The 22,186-nt window shown below is 49.1% G+C and overlaps 2 protein-coding genes across 2 annotated transcripts; one reads left to right on the plus strand and one right to left on the minus strand.

Annotated features, from left to right (window-relative positions):
• Positions 1–10,374: 10,374 nt before the first annotated feature.
• Positions 10,375–11,343, plus strand: LOC137535664 (uncharacterized; the record flags this gene model as incomplete). Its single annotated transcript, XM_068257527.1, has 1 exon — positions 10,375–11,343. A coding segment is annotated over one exon (969 nt), but the record flags the coding sequence as incomplete, so codon positions are not given.
• Positions 11,344–20,076: 8,733 nt separating this feature from the next.
• LOC137536888 (histone H4) lies at positions 20,077–20,388 on the minus strand. Its single transcript, XM_068259069.1, has one exon. It carries the CDS (start codon positions 20,386–20,388, stop codon positions 20,077–20,079), a length of 312 nt encoding a protein of 103 aa, XP_068115170.1.
• Between the last annotated feature and the right edge of the window lie 1,798 nt (positions 20,389–22,186).

The following is a 22,186-nucleotide window of genomic DNA, read 5'->3' on the forward strand; positions in this document are numbered from 1 at the left end:
GTTGGTGCTATGATGTTATACTGAGGAATGGAGATGGGCCTTTCATATGGTGTACAATATCTCCTCCTCATTTGTTGGTACTATGATGTTATACTGAGGAATGGAGGTGGGCCTTTCATATGGTGTACAGGCATGACAGGCAGGTGACATTCATATGGTGTACATATGGTGACAGGCAGGTGACATTCCTGCCTGTCCGGAGAATACCCAGAGACATGTCCCTGGCTTAATGAGCTTTTGATATTTCACTTCATATTAGTCCATAATTCAATGGATATTGCGTAACCGTTTGGGCCCATCGGTCCACAACTCACAGTGCGCCAGGCGACCAGCGCAGCCCACCTTCTGAGACGTTAATCGATCTCCTAGTCATCTCACAGCCTGAGGTATTGATTACATAGGCAAGGAAGGTGGCACTCCAAGCGAGTTTGATATCGATTGGTTCAGCGCATGCTGACGGAATGTAAAATGTTGGGTTTTATATGATATGTCAGATATCCGCTGAGTTAGGCATACTTGGAGAAACTGCCAATTCTGTCCCTCAGACAATAGGGGCGGACTTCAGCAGCTTGAGGTCAGATTGTCAGGGGTGGAAACCTTTCTTGTTACCAGCCACACCCTCTGGCAGAGAAAGAGTTAAAACCGACTGACACTCAGCCTGGAGGGAGAGACCTCAGCCATCCTGTACCATCACGGATTTGGGCTGGATGATAAAAGGATTAATACCTATTCCACAGAACTTTCCAGAATTGGACTATATATCTCTGTGGGGCTTACCGCAAAGGACATGGTAACTTGACAAACTGCTCAGACTGTAATCAGCTATTATTTTCATATTGAACTCTTATTATTTCTGTATCCATTTGTTTCTATTGCTATATTTTGTTCTGCATTATTTCTTTAAATAAACTATTTAAAAATCGTTCGTCTAAGTGCTGTTCTGAAACAAATCTCCGTCAAAAGAATTCACATCTTCAGAGAGACATGTTACCATAACTGTTTTGATATTAAATATTGTTAGTGTTGCTATCTCTAGAAAGGTTGTCTAATTAACCCTTTTTCCTACAGGATTTAGCTAGAGTTAGAATTAGCGCATTCGCACGCTTTTATTGCGGATTGGTGGCAGCGACCTGGCCTCTATATGAGAGCACAGATTGTATTGATTGTATATACCATCGAAATTAGACTGTGTGTGGACTCACCAACCAATCCAAAAGGTTACTTTGCCTGCAGTTCTGACTGCCTTCAGGATAGCCTCAGGGTCTGAGGCTTAATGGTAAACTGCAGCAAAGGGAACAGGAATAGGTGGGTGACTGCGCATACGTCACATTGCCGGCAGCGGTGCGACCAATCTTTGGCGTCACTCTGTTCACCATATTACAAACCATCGGATGTGTCTATTCCCCGAATGGTAACGGTGTCAGATTAGACAAGATTGGCGCGCGTTGTCGCATTATTACCTGACGACCCAGCAACCGCTATTTTAACGTCAACTTGCTCACAGTCTTACAAGCCATCAGAGGCGATTAATCCCTGATGGTACTGGAGTAAGTTAGACGAGATTGCGGGGCTGTTCGTCACATGGAGTACAGTATCTCCTCCTCATTTGTTGGTGCTATGATGTTATACTGAGGAATGGAGATGGGCCTCTCATATGGTGTACAGTATCTCCTCCTCATTTGTTGGTGCTATGCAGTGGTGCTCAGCAGAGCTCGAATATTCGAGTAGCTCGAATATTCGAGCTCTTTTTCAGCTATTCGAGCTCAGTATTCGAGCTCCGAATAGCTGGAGCTATTCGAATGGGCTATCCGAGTACACTCGAATAGCCCATTCACTATTCAAGCTATTCGAGCAACCCGGCGCTATTCGAGCTCGGTACCGAGCTCGAATAGCGTCATAGCCCAGATTGATGTCCTTAGAGCCAATCAGAGGGCTCCCAGGCCCTCTGACGGCAGCCAATCACAGAGGGGGACCCTGGCCAGCCCCTACCCTATAAATAGCGGCCGCCATGTTACGTTTCTCCGTGCTTGCCTGAGACTTGTACAGAGAGAGAGTTGCTCCTTTGTGCTTTGGCTTAGCAAGAGCTCTATTGTGGTCATTTACCTAGCGTTTTTGCTCACCTACACCTGCCATATACACCTATATTGTTGTTAGTTAGATAGACATTGTATTTTAGTTAGTAGCTTGTGTGTTACATTAGAGACAGGCAGCTGCTGCAAGCTTACAGGTTTAGGCCTCAGGGGGGCCTTGCCTCTGTGGGCAGCTGTCCTCTGTTTATTTCTCTCATCTATACCAGTATTTCTGCTGTCCTTTACTAATAGTATTGTAGTTATACTGTACTAGGAGTAGGACACTCACTGACTGTCACTGTTTATAGGCTACTAGCTAGCTCCTGCGTGTGTGCACTCACTCACTGTCTGTGTGTACACACACTCTATTTCCTTCTGATTACTGATAGATTATTGTTAGTTGTACTTACTTACTACTTACTCTTACTGTACCCGTAGGGACACTCACTGTCACTGTTCATATAGGCTACTAGCTCCTGCGTGTGCGCACTGCACTCACTGTCTGAGTGTACACACACAACACACACTCTATTTCCTTCTGATCGCTGATTGATTATCGTAATTAGTTAGTTCTACTTACTGTTACTACTTACTCTTACTGTACTAGGAGTCTAGGACACTCAGTCACTGTCCATAGGCTACTAGCTCCTGCGTGCGTGCACTCACTGTCTGAGTGTACACACACAACACACACTCTATTTCCTTCTGATCGCTGATTGATTATCGTAATTAGTTAGTTCTACTTACTTACTGTTACTACTTACTCTTACTGTACTAGGAGTCTAGGACACTCAGTCACTGTGTTCATAGGCTACTAGCTCCTGCGTGCGTGCACTCACTGTCTGAGTGTACACACACAACACACACTCTATTTCCTTCTGATCGCTGATTGATTATTGTAATTAGTTAGTTCTACTTACTGTTACTAATTACTCTTGCTGTACTAGGAGTCTAGGACACTCAGTCACTGTTCATAGGCTACTAGCTCCTGCGTGCGTGCACTCACTGTCTGAGTGTACACACACCACCCACACTCTATTTCCTTCTGATCGCTGATTGATTATTGTAATTAGTTAGTTCTACTTACTGTTACTACTTACTCTTACTGTACTAGGAGTCTAGGACACTCAGTCACTGTGTTCATAGGCTACTAGCTCCTGCGTGCGTGCACTCACTGTCTGAGTGTACACACACCACCCACACTCTATTTCCTTCTGATCGCTGATTGATTATTGTAATTAGTTAGTTCTACTTACTGTTACTACTTACTCTTACTGTACTAGGAGTCTAGGACACTCAGTCACTGTGTTCATAGGCTACTAGCTCCTGCGTGCGTGCACTCACTGTCTGAGTGTACACACACCCACACTCCATTTCCTTCTGATCGCTGATTGATTATTGTAATTAGTTAGTTCTACTTACTGTTACTACTTACTCTTACTGTACTAGGAGTCTAGGACACTCAGTCACTGTGTTCATAGGCTACTAGCTCCTGCGTGCGTGCACTCACTGTCTGAGTGTACACAAACCCACACTCCATTTCCTTCTGATCGCTGATTGATTATCGTAATTAGTTAGTTGTACTTACTGTTACTACTTACTCTTACTGTACTAGGAGTCTAGGACACTCAGTCACTGTCCATAGGCTACTAGCTCCTGCGTGCGTGCACTCACTGTCTGAGTGTACACACACCCACACTCCATTTCCTTCTGATCGCTGATTGATTATTGTAATTAGTTAGTTCTACTTACTGTTACTACTTACTCTTACTGTACTAGGAGTCTAGGACACTCAGTCACTGTCCATAGGCTACTAGCTCCTGCGTGCGTGCACTCACTGTCTGAGTGTACACACACCACCCACACTCTATTTCCTTCTGATCGCTGATTGATTATTGTAATTAGTTAGTTCTACTTACTGTTACTACTTACTCTTACTGTACTAGGAGTCTAGGACACTCAGTCACTGTGTTCATAGGCTACTAGCTCCTGCGTGCGTGCACTCACTGTCTGAGTGTACACACACCCACACTCCATTTCCTTCTGATCGCTGATTGATTATTGTAATTAGTTAGTTCTACTTACTGTTACTACTTACTCTTACTGTACTAGGAGTCTAGGACACTCAGTCACTGTGTTCATAGGCTACTAGCTCCTGCGTGCGTGCACTCACTGTCTGAGTGTACACACACCCACACTCCATTTCCTTCTGATCGCTGATTGATTATCGTAATTAGTTAGTTGTACTTACTGTTACTACTTACTCTTACTGTACTAGGAGTCTAGGACACTCAGTCACTGTCCATAGGCTACTAGCTCCTGCGTGCGTGCACTCACTGTCTGAGTGTACACACACCACCCACACTCTATTTCCTTCTGATCGCTGATTGATTATTGTAATTAGTTAGTTCTACTTACTGTTACTACTTACTCTTACTGTACTAGGAGTCTAGGACACTCAGTCACTGTGTTCATAGGCTACTAGCTCCTGCGTGCGTGCACTCACTGTCTGAGTGTACACACACTAAATTTACTTGTGATTACTACTGATTATTGTAACTGCTAGTTGTACTTCCTGACTGTTACTACTTACTTACTGTACTAGGGGACACTCACTCAGTCACCTCACCAACCAACCCACTCCATTAAAGTACCCCACTTTTCACCCGCCCTTTTAAAAAACTTTTGTCTATACGCCCAAAACATTGAAGATGTCTGGAAGTGGCAGCCAGCGCGGTTTGGGCAAGGGCAAGGGCAGCAAGGGAATCAGGAGGAGAGGGAGCAGCATTGTGGCAAGCCGCGGCCGCGGGCGCGCCACCATGCACAGTTCCGCAGCAGCAGCAGCGTCAGTGGCTAACATTCCTCCCATAGCCACTGGCCGTGGACGCCTTGGGCGCCGCCCAGCAGGAGCATCTGCAACTCACGCTGCAGAGACACAGCAGCAGCAGCGTGTAGCACCTGCTCCCATTTTCCTCCAGCCGGGTCGGAAACGTCCCATTGAGGAAAAGGATGCAGACACTGTGGTGCAACTCATGACGGAGGATGAGCAGCCCGCCATCAGCTCTACATCCGAGGCCTCCACCCTCACCACCACCACCACCACCACCACCACCCCTGTTCGCAGCAGCCGCCCAGCAGGGCCTGGGGAGGAGGCCAGTTCACCGTCAGTTGGCGACCTGTCATTCAGCAGTCTTTTGACCCCAGGCATCATGAGTCAATTGTCTGCTGTTGTTGGCGATTTTGAGGAGGAGATGCTGATGGGCACTTTGGGGGATGAGGGATTGGACAGCAAGACTGTGGCGACAGTCAAGCAGCCCATCCATGCATCAGGAGAGGAGTTTGGGGGGTCCTCATCCCAGCAGGACATGTTTCAGGAGGGGGAGGATGATGATGACCCGGTGACAGACAGAGACTGGGTGCCACCACCTCCAGGGGATGTCGTCCTCAGCAGCTCTGAGGAGGAGGAGGAGGATGCTCTTGTGGGCCTTGCAAGGAGGCGCATCATTGCAAGCATTGGCAGCAGCAGTAGGCAGGTCCCACAGCCTGCTGGTGTCTCAGGCTCAGCAGCAGCAGCAGCAGCATCTGCCAGTACCACCACCAGCCGCACCCAAGCCCCCCCCCCCCAACCACCACAGGGAGACAGGCAGCAGCGCTTCCATGCCGTAGGGGGATGTTTAAGTCACCAATCTGGCGATATTTCACCATGCCCACTGTGTACAGCAAGTACGCCACTTGCAACCACTGTCAGCGGAAGTTGAGCAGAGGTGCAGAGTAGACCCCTTAAAGTTCTGCACCAGCTCGCTCATCAACCACCTTGCGGCTAAACATTTCCACCAGCATGAGGAGTTCCAGAGGCTGAAGGCATCTGGTGCTGGCAGTGGCACCACACCCATCACTGCACAGCCTTCAGCAGCAGCAGCAGCAACAGCAGCCACCCGCCCTCCTGCTCCTCCAGCAGCACCAGCAGGAGTGCGGAAACGCACTGCTCCTCCCCCCTCTGCAACTCCTGCCGCCAACACTGAGGCCTGTTCTGGCAGCCAGTCCTCAGTGGCCTCCTCTGCTGTGTCTGCTGATTCCCGTGTCAGCAAAAGGCCACGCCAGAGCCTTTTGAGCGAGTCCTTCCAGGGGGTGGTTAGGGCTCTGCCTCCCAGCAGCCGTCGCGTGCGGCAGCTGAACGGCTTGCTGGCACGGGACATGTGCTCCCAACTCCTGCCGTACACGCTCGTGCAGGAGGGGAGCGACATTCGTGCGCTGCTTGCTTGCGCAGCCCCAGACTGGCAGCTCCCCAGCAGACACTTCTTTGCCCGCAAGGCCATTCCTGCACTGCACCGCTTTGTGATGGCCAATGTGGAGCGAGGGCTGGAGCACGCGGTTGGTGAAAGGGTCCACGTCACCATGGACTCCTGGAGCAGCCGCTTCGGGACAGGCCGCTACCTGTCCTTCACTGTCCACTGGGTCAGCTTGGTGGAAGGGGGTGAGGATGGGAGAGCAGCAGCGGGCACAGCAGCAGCAGCAACACAGTGGGTGGTGCCACCCCGCAGGGTCAGGGGAACTGCAGCAGGTTCCTCCGATCCTCTGCCATCCTCCGGCACACCTGGCCAAACCCCCCGCCTCAGCAGCAGCGTGAAGGCCCGCCACTGCCAAGCGCTGCTGCACTTGGTCAGCCTTGGGAAGACCAAGCTGACGGCAACCCATGTGTTGGCCAAACTCCAGGAGCAGGAGAGGATTTGGCTGACCCCCAGAGGCCTCAGAGTCGGAGAGGTGGTGGCCGACAATGGGGCCAATCTGGTTGCCGCAATAGACAGGAGAAACCTGACCCACATCCCCTGTCTTGCCCACGTGCTGAACCTGGTGGTGCAGAAGTTCCTGCGCACCTACCAGGGGATGGGCGAACTGCTGGAAACGGCAAGGAATGTTGTGCGTCACTTCCGGCGCTCGGCTGCAGCCTGTGCGAGCCTGGAAGACGTGCAAAAGGAGCTGGATCTGCCACGCCATCGGCTGATCCTTGACGTTCCGACTCGCTGGAACTCCACCCTGGCGATGTTGGAGCGTCTAGTTGAACAGAAGCGCGCTGTCAAACAGTACCTTGCCCTGGCCACTGTTTCCGCCGCTCAGAGAAGGGACAAGACCAGCAACATCCCGTCCATCGTCCCCGATGATGACTGGAGGCACATGCAGCAGGTGTGCTTTGTGCTGGCTCCCTTCCTGCAGGCCACAAACATGGTGAGCAGGGACCATGCTATGGTCTGCGAGTGGGTGCCCCTGGTTTCTCTGCTGAACAGGGCCCTCGATGCTTTGCTGGAACAGGGAGCGGCAGCCTTGGACCAGCAGGAGCGGCAACCAGCTGCGCAGTCCACCTCTGAGGGGGAGGAGGAGGAGGACTTGGTGGAGGTCCCTGACCTGGCTGCTGATGAGGGGGATCAGCACAGCGCAGCTGAGTTGGTGCGGGGGTGGAGAGAGGATGAGGCGGCAGAGGAGGAGGATGAGGACAGCACTGACGTCGATGTGCCAGCAGACGTGGCCCGCCTCTTCCCAATGGCAGCGCACATGCTGACGTGCCTGCGCAGGGACCCCAGGGTGATCCAGATGAAGCAGAGGGAGGACATCTGGATCAGCATGATGTTGGACCCACGCCTCAAGGGGAAGTTGAGCCAGTTCCTGCCGCCTGCAGGAGGAGACCCAGCGCAACAAATAAGGAGCTTGCAGCAGGCCCTTGTTGAGCGCTTGGAGGAAGCCTTCCCCCAGCCTTCCACCCCCACTGTCCAGCAGCCAGCACAGAGGCAGCAGCAGGTGCCTGCATCCAGCAGCAGCAAGCACCCCACAGACCTGCTGTCTCTCAGCCACGAGCTCTACAGGACTGTAGAGGCTCCGGCAGCAGTGACTAGAGAGGAGATGCATGCAGCAGCATCCTCCTCCGGTCACAGCCAGCGCCTGACCCGCATGGTGGCTGACTACATGGGGTCGTACAGCGGGCTTGACAGCGATGCCCCTGTTGATCCCATGGAGTATTGGGTCAAGCGCATGGAGATCTGGAGCGAGCTGGCGCAGTACGCCCTGGAAGTGCTGTCCTGCCCCCCTTCCAGCGTGCTGTCCGAGCGCTGCTTCAGTGCAGCTGGTGGCGTGGTCACCGAGAAACGCTCACGTCTGTCTCACAAGTCTGTGGACAGACTGACGTTTCTCAAGATGAACCAGGCGTGGGTGGAAGGCGAGTTCCTGGCCCCTGTTGTCGGCGAGAGGGGGACATGAACTGGCTGCCGGAACCATCGTTAATGTGCCTTACCACCCTTTACCACCTCCTGGCTCCTGCTCACTAAGCCAGCCTGGTTCACTTTGACTATTACGTCGCCTGCAGCCACACATTTTACACCTACAGTGGGCTGCTGTGTACTGCCCTTCTGCTGTCTGTCTGTGTTTCCCACTGCCAGGGTACACAGAATTACCTTCTTCTGCTGCCACTCTGCCACCAGCTATTACGTCAAACAATAGCTATATTGGTTGTAAAACCAAAAAACCATAAAAAAAAAAAAGGTTTAATTTTTCTGAGGTGCCCGGGTTGAAAACTGTGTTGTCCCAGTTGTGTATTGGACACAATGTGGGCTGCACGACCGCTGTCTGGGACCTCCTGTTGTGTTTATTTACAGCCCTGGTATCACCGCTAGGTACCAGGGCTATTATGTCACGCTGCCTACCTGCTGCCACACTCACACTGCTCCTCCATACCTCCTCCTGCTGCTGCTGCTGTCTGTCTGTGTTTCCCACTGCCAGGGTACACAGATGATTTACCTTCTGCTGCCACTCTGCCACCAGCTATTACGTCAAACAATAGCTGCTCGCCTACTCCTCCATTCCTCCTCCTGCTGCTGCTGTCTGTCTGTGTTTCCCACTGCCAGGGTACACAGAATTACCTTCTTCTGCTGCCACTCTGCCACCAGCTATTACGTCAAACAATAGCTATATTGGTTGCAAAACCAAAACCAAACAAACCATTAAAAAAAAAAAAAAGGTTTAATTTTTCTGAGGTGCCCGGGTTGAAAACTGTGTTGTCCCAGTTGTGTATTGGACACAATGTGGGCTGCACGACCGCTGTCTGGGACCTCCTGTTGTGTTTATTTACAGCCCTGGTATCACCGCTAGGTACCAGGGCTATTATGTCACGCTGCCTACCTGCTGCCACACTCACACTACTCCTCCATACCTCCTCCTGCTGCTGCTGCTGCTGTCTGTCTGTGTTTCCCACTGCCAGGGTACACAGAATTACCTTCTTCTGCTTCCACTCTGCCACCAGCTATTACGTCAAACAATAGCTATATTGGTTGCAAAACCAAAACCAAACAAACCATTAAAAAAAAAAAAAGGTTTAATTTTTCTGAGGTGCCCGGGTTGAAAACTGTGTTGTCCCAGTTGTGTATTGGACACAATGTGGGCTGCACGACCGCTGTCTGGGACCTCCTGTTGTGTTTATTTACAGCCCTGGTATCACCGCTAGGTACCAGGGCTATTATGTCACGCTGCCTACCTGCTGCCACACTCACACTGCTCCTCCATACCTCCTCCTGCTGCTGCTGCTGCTGCTGTCTGTCTGTGTTTCCCACTGCCAGGGTACACAGATGATTTACCTTCTGCTGCCACTCTGCCACCAGCTATTACGTCAAACAATAGCTGCTCGCCTACTCCTCCATTCCTCCTCCTGCTGCTGCTGTCTGTCTGTGTTTCCCACTGCCAGGGTACACAGAATTACCTTCTTCTGCTGCCACTCTGCCACCAGCTATTACGTCAAACAATAGCTATATTGGTTGCAAAACCAAAACCAAACAAACCATTAAAAAAAAAAAAAGGTTTAATTTTTCTGAGGTGCCCGGGTTGAAAACTGTGTTGTCCCAGTTGTGTATTGGACACAATGTGGGCTGCACGACCGCTGTCTGGGACCTCCTGTTGTGTTTATTTACAGCCCTGGTATCACCGCTAGGTACCAGGGCTATTATGTCACGGCGAGCTGCCTGCCTCATTGACTGCCTGCTGCCACACACTCATCCTCCTCCTCCTGCTGCTGAATTTACCTCCTGCTGTCTTTGTGTTTCCACTGCCAGGGAGCACATACAATGGCGCTTCCAACATGCGTGCGCCCACCAGCTATTTGTTACGCTCAAAAATAGCTGCATTTCTTTAAAAAAAAAATTGAAAAGAGAAATACGTGAAGAAGAAGAAGACGATATTGAAAAAGAAGGAGAAGGAGAAGAAGAAGAAGGAGGAGAAGAAGAAGAAGAAGAAGAAGAAGAAGAAGAAGAAGAAGGAGGAGGAGGAGGAGGAGGAGGAGGAGGAGGAGGAGGAGGAGGAGGAGGAGGAGGAGGAGGAGGAGGAGGAGGAGGAGGAGGAGGAGGAGGAGGAGGAGGAGGAGGAGGAGGAGGAGGAGGAGGAGGAGGAGGAGGAGGAGGAGGAGGAGGAGGAGGAGGAGGAGGAGGAGGAGGAGGAGGAGGAGGAGGAGGAGGAGGAGGAGGAGGAGGAGGAGGAGGAGGAGGAGGAGGAGGAGGAGGAGGAGGAGGAGGAGGAGGAGGAGGAGGAGGAGGAGGAGGAGGAGGAGGAGGAGGAGGAGGAGGAGGAGGAGGAGGAGGAGGAGGAGGAGGAGGAGGAGGAGGAGGAGGAGGAGGAGGAGGAGGAGGAGGAGGAGGAGGAGGAGGAGGAGGAGGAGGAGGAGGAGGAGGAGGAGGAGGAGGAGGAGGAGGAGGAGGAGGAGGAGGAGGAGGAGGAGGAGGAGGAGGAGGAGGAGGAGGAGGAGGAGGAGGAGGAGGAGGAGGAGGAGGAGGAGGAGGAGGAGGAGGAGGAGGAGGAGGAGGAGGAGGAGGAGGAGGAGGAGGAGGAGGAGGAGGAGGAGGAGGAGGAGGAGGAGGAGGAGGAGGAGGAGGAGGAGGAGGAGGAGGAGGAGGAGGAGGAGGAGGAGGAGGAGGAGGAGGAGGAGGAGGAGGAGGAGGAGGAGGAGGAGGAGGAGGAGGAGGAGGAGGAGGAGGAGGAGGAGGAGGAGGAGGAGGAGGAGGAGGAGGAGGAGGAGGAGGAGGAGGAGGAGGAGGAGGAGGAGGAGGAGGAGGAGGAGGAGGAGGAGGAGGAGGAGGAGGAGGAGGAGGAGGAGGAGGAGGAGGAGGAGGAGGAGGAGGAGGAGGAGGAGGAGGAGGAGGAGGAGGAGGAGGAGGAGGAGGAGGAGGAGGAGGAGGAGGAGGAGGAGGAGGAGGAGGAGGAGGAGGAGGAGGAGGAGGAGGAGGAGGAGGAGGAGGAGGAGAAGAAGAAGAAGATCTAGAAGAAGAAGATCTAGAAGAAGAAGAAGAAGAAGAAGATCTAGAAGAAGAAGAAGATCTAGAAGAAGAAGAAGAAGAAGAAGATCTAGAAGAAGAAGAAGAAGAAGAAGATCTAGAAGAAGAAGAAGAAGAAGAAGATCTAGAAGAAGAAGAAGAAGAAGAAGATCTAGAAGAAGAAGAAGAAGAAGAAAGATATAGAAGAAGAAGATCTAGAAGAAGAAGAAGAAAGATAAAGAAGAAGAAGAACAAGTATATACAGTAACACTACTGAACAAAATTAAGGACACAACTTATCTTTCCACATTTTTTTTTAAAGGAACATCCCCACATAATCACTTGCTGTTGTTACTTGGAAAAAAAGATGTTTCTTGCATCATTCACCCTCAAAACAAGTGTTGGAAGCTATTTAAGGCCAATTCGAATAGTCAGCTCGAATAGTGAGCTCGAATACCGACTCGAATAGTGAGCTCGAAGTCCGAGGTCGAATCGAATAGTAAAAATTATTCGACTCGAATATTCGACTGACCACGAATAATTTACTATTCGAATTCGACCTAACTCGAATTTTGAAAAGGGGTATTTGAGCATCACTAGTGCTATGATGTTATACTGAGGAATGGAGATAGGCCTTTCATATGGTGTACAGTATCTCCTCCTCATGTGTTGGTGCTATGATGTTATACTGAGGAATGGAGATGGGCCTTTCATATGGTGTACAGCACCTCCTCCTCATGTGTTGGTGCTATGATGTTATACTGAGGAATGGAGATAGGCCTTTCATATGGTGTACAGTATGTCCTCCTCATTTGTTGGTACTATGAAGTTATACTGAGGAATGGAGATGGGCCTTTCATATGGTGTACAGTATCTCCTCCTCATTTGTTGGTGCTATGATGTTATACTGAGGAATGGAAATTGGCCTTTCATATGGTGTACAGTATCTCCTCATTTGTTGGTACTATGAAGTTATACTGAGGAATGGAGATGGGCCTTTCATATAGTGTACAGTATCTCCTCCTCATTTGTTGGTGCTATGATGTTATACTGAGGAATGGAGATTGGCCTTTCATATGGTGTACAGTATCTCCTCCTCATGTGTTGGTACTATGATGTTATACTGAGGAATGGAGATGGGCCTTTCATATGGTGTACAGTATCTCCTCCTCATTTGTTGGTACTATGATGTTATACTGAGGAATGGAGATGGGCCTTTCATATGGTGTACAGTATCTCCTCCTCATTTGTTGGGAACATGATGTTATACTGAGGAATGGATATGAGCCTTTCATATGGTGTACAGTATCTCCTCCTCAGTTGTTGGTACTATGATGTTATACTGAGGAATGGAGATGGGCCTTTCATATGGTGTACAGTATCTCCTCCTCATTTGTTGGTACTATGATGTTATACTGAAGAATGGAGATGGACATTTCATATGGTGTACAGTATTTCCTACTTATTTGATGGTACTATGATGGTATACTGAGGAATGGATATGAGCCTTTCATATGGGGTACAGTATCTCCTCCTCATTTGTTGGCACTATGATGTTATACTGAGGAATGGAGATGGACCTCTCATATGGTGTACAGTATCTCCTCCTCATTTGTTGGTGCCATGATGTTATATTGAGGAATGGAGATGGGCCTTTCATATGGTGTACAGCAGTGGTGCCCAACCTTTTTTTGCCCGAGGGCCGTACTTCCTATCAAGATAGATTTAGCGGGCCGAAACACATACATATAAAATTAAAATATAAATACTTAACATTTTTCCAGTAACAGTTAACATGGTGTTGGAAAAGGAAAGAGAATGGCAAACCAATAATTGTTGTACTCATCATTTGATGCCCATTTTCTGGGGTACCTAGGTGTATGTGCAGAGGCTTTCTGGCTGATCCCCCCTCCCAGCACAAATGCTGTGTGAGCTGCGGGGAGTTGAAGCCTACTATTCAGCAAAAGACTGGGTCTCGGTTAGTTGCTGCGGCCTAGCCACTGGAGAAGGTCAGTGTGGAACAAGTTTTTTACAGCTTGACCGGCTGGTATGGTGTGATGTCATACTGTCCCCTGAGATGAGGCCAGAGCAGTGGCAAAGCATCTGGGAGAGCCGGAGCACGTGAGGAGAGCCGAAGCAAGAATCCGTGCTGAGGAGGAGGATCAGGGATTGCGTCATAGGTTTACACAGCGTACTCGGGTTCTCTGCCTCACATTCTCTGCAGTAGTGCTGTGATAGTTAGAGACCCTCACCCATTGGTTGCTGCAGGAACCTCCCTCCAATAGGAATAAGGCTGATTCCTATTGGAGGGTGGTTCCTGCAGCAACCAATGGATGAGGGTCTCTAACTATCACAGCGCTAGTGCGGAGAATGCGAGTAAACTATGCAAACCTATCACGTAGTATGACACAATCCCCGATCCTCCTTCTCAGGACCATTCCGAGGGCCACAAAAGTCGGCTTCGCGGGCCACAAATGGCCCGCGGGCCTTAGGTTGGGCACAGCTGGTGTACAGTATCTCCTCCTCATGTGTTGGTACTATGATGTTATACTGAGGAATGGAGATGGACATTTCATATGGTGTACAGTATCTCCTCCTCATTTGTTGGTGCTATGATGTTATACTGAGGAATGGAGATGGGCCTTTCATATGGTGTACAGTATCCCCTCCTCATTTGTTGGTACTATGATGTTATACAGAGGAATGGAGATGGGCCTTTCATATGGTGTACAGTATCTCCTCCTCATTTGTTGGTGCTATGATGTTATACTGAGGAATGGAGATGGGGCTTTCATATGGTGTACAGTATCTCCTCCTCATTTGTTGGGGACATGATGTTATACTGAGGAATGGAGATGGGCCTTTCATATGGTGTACAGTATCTCCTCCTCATTTGTTAGTACTATGATGTTATACTGAGGAATGGAGATGGGTCTTTCATATGGTGTTCAGTATCTCCTCCTCATTTGTTGCTACTATGATGTTATACAGAGGAATGGAGATGGGCCTTTCATATGGTGTACAGTATCTCCTCCTCATTTGTTGGTACTATGATGTTATACTGAGGAATGGAGATGGGTCTTTCATATGGTGTTCAGTATCTCCTCCTCATTTGTTGGGAACATGATGTTATACTGAGGAATGGAGATGGGCCTTTCATATGGTGTACAGTATCTCCTCCTCATTTGTTAGTACTATTATGTTATACTGAGGAATGGAGATGGGCCTTTCATATGGTGTACAGTATCTCCTCCTCATTTGTTGGTACTATGATGTTATACTGAGGAATGGAGATGGACCTCTCATATGGTGTACAGTATCTCCTCCTCATTTGTTGGTACTATGATGTTATACTGAGGAATGGAGATGGACATTTCATATGGTGTACAGTATTTCCTACTTATTTGATGGTACTATGATGGTATACTGAGGAATGGATATGAGCCTTTCATATGGGGTACAGTATCTCCTCCTCATTTGTTGGCACTATGAGTTGGGCCGAACCTCCGATTTTAGGTTCGCGAACCGGGTTCGCGAACTTTCGCGGAACGTTCGGTTCGCGTTAAAGTTCGCGAACCGCAATAGACTTCAATGGGGATGCGAACTTTGAAAAAAAAAATAATTATGCTGGCCACAAAAGTGATGGAAAAGATGTTTCAAGGGGTCTAACACCTGGAGGGGGGCATGGCGGAGTGGGATACACGCCAAAAGTCCCCGGGAAAAATCTGGATTTGACGCAAAGCAGCGTTTTAAGGGCAGAAATCACATTGAATGCTAAATGACAGGCCTAAAGTGCTTTAAAACATCTTGCATGTGTATACATCAATCAGGTAGTGTAATTAAGGTACTGCTTCACACTGACACACCAAACTGTTCACTGAACAGAACAGGTATGCAGTGGCGGGTTCACTGAACAGGTATACAGTGGCGGGTCCACTGAACAGAACAGGTATACAGTGGCGGGTTCACAGAACAGGTATGCAGTGGCAGGATCACTGAACACAATAGGTATGCAGTGGCGTGTTCACTAAACAGGTATACAGTGGCGGGTCCACTGAACAGAACAGGTATACAGTGGCGGGTCCACTGAACAGAACAGGTATACAGTGGCGGGTCCACTGAACAGAACAGGTATACAGTGGCGGGTCCACTGAACAGAACAGGTATACAGTGGCGGGTTCACAGAACAGGTATGCAGTGGCAGGATCACTGAACACAATAGGTATGCAGTGGCGTGTTCACTAAACAGGTATACAGTGGCGGGTCCACTGAACAGAACAGGTATACAGTGGCGGGTTCACTGAACAGGTATACAGTGGCGGGTCCACTGAACAGAACAGGTATACAGTGGCGGGTTCACAGAACAGGTATGCAGTGGCAGGTTCACTGAACACAACAGGTATGCAGTGGCGGGTTCACTGAACAGGTATACAGTGGCGGGTCCACTGAACAGAACAGGTATACAGTGGCGGGTCCACTGAACAGAACAGGTATACAGTGGCGGGTCCACTGAACAGAACAGGTATACAGTGGCGGGTTCACAGAACAGGTATACAGTGGCGGGTCCACTGAACAGAACAGGTATACAGTGGCGGGTTCACAGAACAGGTATGCAGTGGCAGGATCACTGAACACAATAGGTATGCAGTGGCGTGTTCACTAAACAGGTATACAGTGGCGGGTCCACTGAACAGAACAGGTATACAGTGGCGGGTCCACTGAACAGAACAGGTATACAGTGGCGGGTCCACTGAACAGAACAGGTATACAGTGGCGGGTCCACTGAACAGAACAGGTATACAGTGGCGGGTTCACAGAACAGGTATGCAGTGGCAGGATCACTGAACACAATAGGTATGCAGTGGCGTGTTCACTAAACAGGTATACAGTGGCGGGTCCACTGAACAGAACAGGTATACAGTGGCGGGTTCACTGAACAGGTATACAGTGGCGGGTCCACTGAACAGAACAGGTATACAGTGGCGGGTCCACTGAACAGAACAGATATACAGTGGCGGGTCCACTGAACAGAACAGGTATACAGTGGCGGGTTCACAGAACAGGTATACAGTGGCGGGTCCACTGAACAGAACAGGTATACAGTGGCGGGTTCACAGAACAGGTATGCAGTGGCAGGATCACTGAACAGGTATGCAGTGGCAGGATCACTGAACAGGTATGGAGTGGCAGGATCACAGTACAGGTATGCAGTGGGCTGAGGGCTCACTGAACAGAACAGGTATGCAGTGGCAGGATCACTGAACAGGTATGGAGTGGCAGGATCACAGTACAGGTATGCAGTGGGCTGAGGGCTCACTGAACAGAACAGGTATGCAGTGGCAGGATCACTGAACAGGTATGCAGTGGCAGGATCACAGTACAGGTATGCAGTGGGCTGAGGGCTCACTGAACAGAACAGGTATGCAGCCAGGAAGAAGTTAAGCCTAACTAATCTTTCCCTATATGAGAGACTGCAGCAGCTCGCCCTACTCTCACTAATGCAGGCACACGAGTGGCCGTAATGGCCGCCGCTGCCTGCCTTATATAAGGGGGGGTGGGGCTCCAGGGGCTAGTGTAGCCTAATTGGCTACACTGGGCCTGCTGACTGTGAGTGCATTATGGGGCGAACCGAACTTCTTCCGCAAAAGGTTCGCGTGCGGTACCCGCACGCGAACCACCTACGTTCGCGCGAACCACGTTCGCCGGCGAACCGTTCGGCCCAACTCTACTGAGGAATGGAGATGGACCTCTCATATGGTGTACAGTATTTCCTACTTATTTGATGGTGCTATGATGGTATACTGAGGAATGGAGATGGACCTTTCATATGGTGCCCATTTAGCTTGGGCTTGCTACAGTGCGGTAAGATTGATAAATCAGCCCCATAGGTGGTGATGGTGGGTGGTTACCATACTGGATATCCTTAGGGATAGCACCTATTCAGTAGGTAAGTCTCCCTAATGCTGAGCATAGACGGTCCGTTTATGCGCCGGAATCGAGCCAGCGCATCACCGCTGGTCCGCGCGGATTGATTCCCGCTCGTCCCCGCGGGCACTTCCTTATCAGCGCTTCGTTTTTGCCCGTTGTCCACCCGCGGAGATCGAGCCGGGAATCGATCCATGCGGTGATCAGACTCGTCAGAAATTATCAATCGAGCCATCAGCGGCTCGATTGATAAGAAAAAAAACGTACCATCTATGATCAGCATAACACTGTCACTGCCTATAGAGCGCATCCTCGTGGCTGCAGCTCTGGCACTTTGAGTCCTCCAGGAGAAAAGCACAATATAAATGTTATGTCTTATTTTTTTAATTTTTTTTTGTCTAAATTGATTGGTCCATTTTCAAACTGCGTACATTTGTATAAAAAATGCATAATTTCAGAATAATTTGCATCTCATTGATCATCCCTAGTATTTAACTTCCCTGGCGGTAAGCCCGTGCTGAGGACGAGCTATGCTGCGCAGGAGGATTTCTCAGGCCCTGCTGGGCCGATTCGCATATTTTTTTTTTTTTGCAACACGCAGCTAGCACTTTGCTAGCTGCGTGTGCATTCCAATCACCGCCGCTATCCGCCGATTAGCCGCCGATGGCCGCGCCCCCCCAGACTCCGTGACCTGCCTGGCCAATCAGTGCCAGGCAGCGCTGAGGGGTGGATCGGGACTCCCTTTGACGTCACCCCGCCCCATCGCCATGGCAACGGGGGAAGCCCTTCAGGAAATCCCATTCTTTGATTTTCTGATCAAAGATCGCCGGAGGCAGGCGGGGGGATGCTGCTGCACAGCGGCTATCATGTAGCGAGCCCTAGCCTTGCTACATGATTTTAAAAAAAACTACTGCGCTGCCCCCTGGCGGTTTTTAATAGACCGCCGGGAGGGTTAAAGAGTTTAGCCCAATTCTTATTCTCCCTCACCTGTGACTAAACACAACTTGTAATTTGATCTGGCAGCTGTGTCAGCTGACTGCCATGGCAGATACGTAATTGGTAAACACAGGGGGGCTTGATTCACAAAAGAGTGCTAACCGCTAGCACGGATGTTTTCGCGTGATCGCAAATTTTCATGTGCAATTAAACGTTTCACAAATTTTTGCACGCAATCGTTATCCTTTTAAAGCGCAAATGCACATTTTTGCACAAAACTGATAGCGATTTTACGTTTGCGTTCAAAACCTTTTAATTGCGCGTGAAAATTTGTGATCGCCGCAAACGCCAAAATTCACGCGAAAACACCCGTGCTAACAGTTTTGTGAATCAAGCCAAGGATGTTAACAATATGTCTGCACTGCAGATTGATTGCAGGGTTTTTATCAGCTGTTACAAAATGTTTTTCTTTAAAGGTTATTTTGCTGTTGCTTATCCTTTAGAGCACAGAGGAAGTTGTGGGCATACATTTGCAAATACTGTATTTTGATGGAAATTGATAACATATTACTGGGTGACTGAAGGGATCACACACCTTAATCTATTGTATTTATTTATATATTTTCATTGGCCATAAGAACAAATATCAGGGCTTACAAATACCTCTCACATAATGTATAAATAAATTATACAAGCGTGTGTTGCTGCAACTGTTGGTGGTGGTGGGAAAGAATTGCAAACAGAATTTGTAACAGCTTCTTATTACCTACTCAGCTGCCAGTTCCAGCTGAGGAAAGTCTCCTCTCTAGCATTTCCTTCAACCCGGAACTTCCTGTTTGGAGACTCCACCCTTTCATCGTGTGAAAATAGTTGAACTTGCAACTATCATTGCCCTTTTGCCCTAAATTGAGCTGCGCCTCCAGTAGAGATTAAAGATAGGAAGAGTATTTTTTGATTCACGTGATCACAATGTAAGGGCGACTTCAAAGCCCCCCCTACTGTCCGGCTTTTTGAAAGGACTGTCCCTCTTGCAGGGCTGATGCGAACAGCTATATAAATATATGTATTTTTCTCCTTAAAATGTGTCCGATTTATTTTTATTCTCGTCTTGTAAATCGATGTTACATATTTGCACAAAGGAAAAGCACCGCGATGCCACTGCCAGTGGGAAGGAGCAGATGTGAGGGAATCCTCAATACAATTCTATTGTTACTCACATTTAGGAACGAGAGGAAAATAACTGATTATTAGCTAATCTTTTCAAATACCCCGCGCATATAACAGACTTTACCACCATGTCTGCGATCCCCCCAAACTATTACTACTTTCAAAATTAATCGGTGACGATTTGCACCACACTAAATTCTACATGAATACCCTACGAGGATCGTTCATGGTAATTTGACGGGTAGGCCTTTTCGTCGGCAGACAGGCAGTGCTTACAAAATATAGCAAAAAAAAAAAAAAACACTTCTCACATATTCACCTATTCGTTCCCCAATCGTTCAGCGGCCGTTGGGTCTACATGTTCCTTCCTGCACTGTCTGCAATCAACATACATCTGCCTGTGTGACGTTAGTAATCATAGCTCAACGCTCCCAACAGATGCAGCCGGTGATCGGTAAGATGAGCGGGGATGATTAATAGGCAGTGATTACCGGGCTGCTCAGTGACATCACGGAAAGCCACTTGCCTCCGCTTCTTTCAGTGGTGGCCGGTGATAGAAAAATCCCCGGTTGTAGTGCGCTGCTCATAGCAATGCTGACTGCTGCTTACACTGCGGTGATCTGATAAGCACTTTTATAGAGAAAGTGGGTGGCCCTGAAAAGGGCCTTTTTTAATGAGATTTAGTAAGGAAGGGTATCAGCTTATCCCCCGAATCCATAGAGGGTGCGGCCCTGGCGCTTGAGGGCGTACACCACATCCATGGCGGTGACCGTCTTCCTCTTGGCGTGCTCGGTGTAGGTGACGGCGTCCCGGATGACGTTCTCCAGGAAAACCTTCAACACTCCTCGGGTCTCCTCATAGATGAGGCCGGAGATACGCTTGACACCCCCTCTGCGGGCCAGGCGGCGGATGGCGGGCTTAGTGATGCCCTGGATGTTATCCCGGAGCACCTTCCTGTGCCGCTTGGCGCCTCCTTTCCCGAGTCCCTTCCCACCCTTTCCTCGGCCAGACATGATAACAATACTGCTTCTTCTCCGATATAGAGCCGAACTGATCAGTGTTGCCGCCTCCTCTCCTCTTATACAGTCTGAGCGGACCTGAGGGGAGACTGCGCTGAAGAGGGCGGAGCATATATGCTAAAATCTCTTGTATACAGATAATGTTTTATGAGTGTTGGTTATTCTGGTTCCTCAACATACAGATCAGGGTTTGTATTTGCAGTAATTCGTTTTGTCACCTCAGACACCAGCATGAGTGCCACCCCTAAATATAAATGACTCTCCTGATTATTTCACACTCACTGGACATACTAATACGGCTGCACTAATTTGATCGGTGTCCCTCCAGGATCCCCCTATCCTTGTAGTAAGTTACATTGTTACAATATAAGCACCAACCTCCCATACCTCTTATAGCGGAACTCTGAGCTGGCATTGCAGGGAGCAGCACAGCCGGGGAAATGCTGAATATTGCGGGGCAGCTGCCGGTGTTCACCTGTACAGCATCACATAATGCAGCAACACAGAGCTGCACATCCATCCCAGCTGTTCCGGGGAAATTCGGCGGCAAATTTGAAAATTACAACTGCTCTGCCTCCACCAATCACAGCTACAGAAGCTTCTCCCATCAGCCAGTAGCACGGCCAGAATATTACTCTCCACATTGTGGATTAGACATTTGTACAGAGAAATATTGTTTGTACTACTTGGTGATTCTAAATAAAACCTACATTAATTGTAAAAGAAAAAAAAGATTTCTAAAAAAGAAGCAGTCAGGACTCAGGGGAAGATGCATCCTAAATAGAGACATCCCCATCACTATTTACAGTGTATGAAGGATACTACTAATAGAAACACCACTGTATGCTGGTTATACAAGTGCTTTGTGCAGCTTATCGCCTCCATACATTACACGTCTAGAAGGGAAGCTGCTTTGGCAACCTGCGTGTGAATCGACTATACAGGCGTATCACATTTTATATGGAACTGTCACTATCAGGAGGACCCCTCTGAACTTATATTTGGCTGATAAGGAACGTTGTTGACTGCCTGTTTTCTGTAGTATACCGTAGTATCGTTCCCGCAAATTAGGAGAGCAGCACGCGATTTATAATCAGTCACTGCCTGGTTTAGGCATTAGCTACTTAGGTTGATATGGAGATGTCAATAGAAATGGTTTAAATTAAACTATACACGAGTACTTAGCAGACAGTGTAGGTGGCTCTGAAAAGAGCCTTTGGGTTCTGTGGAATATCATTCGCTGCAGGGAATTACTTGTACTACTAGCTGTCTGATTGTACTTGCAAATGCAATTTGATTTTTAGTAAAAAGCCGTCAGGACTGGAGGAGATGCATCCAAACAAACATTCCCAGTCCCAGCACTATATGCTGTAGATGGATACGATTAGGAACTCCATTGATGCTTGTTAAACAAATGTTGTGTGGCTTGTCGCCTTCATACATTACACGGCTATAGGAGCTGCTTTGGCAATCTGCGTGTGAATCAGAAAGAAGCCACTGCAGTCTATCACATTTTATATGGAACTTTGAGCAAGTCAGGAAGGATGTAGTGTTGTCCGGATCATGAACGATTCGGATCTTTGATCCGAATCTTTTTTATGAGTCGATCATCCGAATCATCAAAATGAACGATTCGGATCGCAAAAGGGGTGGGGCCAGGAGCGACACGCCCCCTCTCAGCGGGCAGCGGGGTCCTGGAAGCAGGGATCGCTCTGTTGGATGGGAGCCAGCCTTGCAGGGAGACAGGTAGATGAGAGAGAGGGGACATGGGTGCCACTGCCAGATATGTGTA

The sequence above is a fragment of the Hyperolius riggenbachi genome, chromosome 10 (assembly GCF_040937935.1).
Source record: "Hyperolius riggenbachi isolate aHypRig1 chromosome 10, aHypRig1.pri, whole genome shotgun sequence".
Lineage (NCBI taxonomy): Eukaryota > Metazoa > Chordata > Amphibia > Anura > Hyperoliidae > Hyperolius > Hyperolius riggenbachi.

Excerpts from the sequence above, each read along its gene's own strand:
- LOC137536888 (XM_068259069.1), bottom strand. The coding sequence starts at position 20,388 with ATGTCTGGCCGAGGAAAGGGTGGGAAGGGACTCGGGAAAGGAGGCGCC.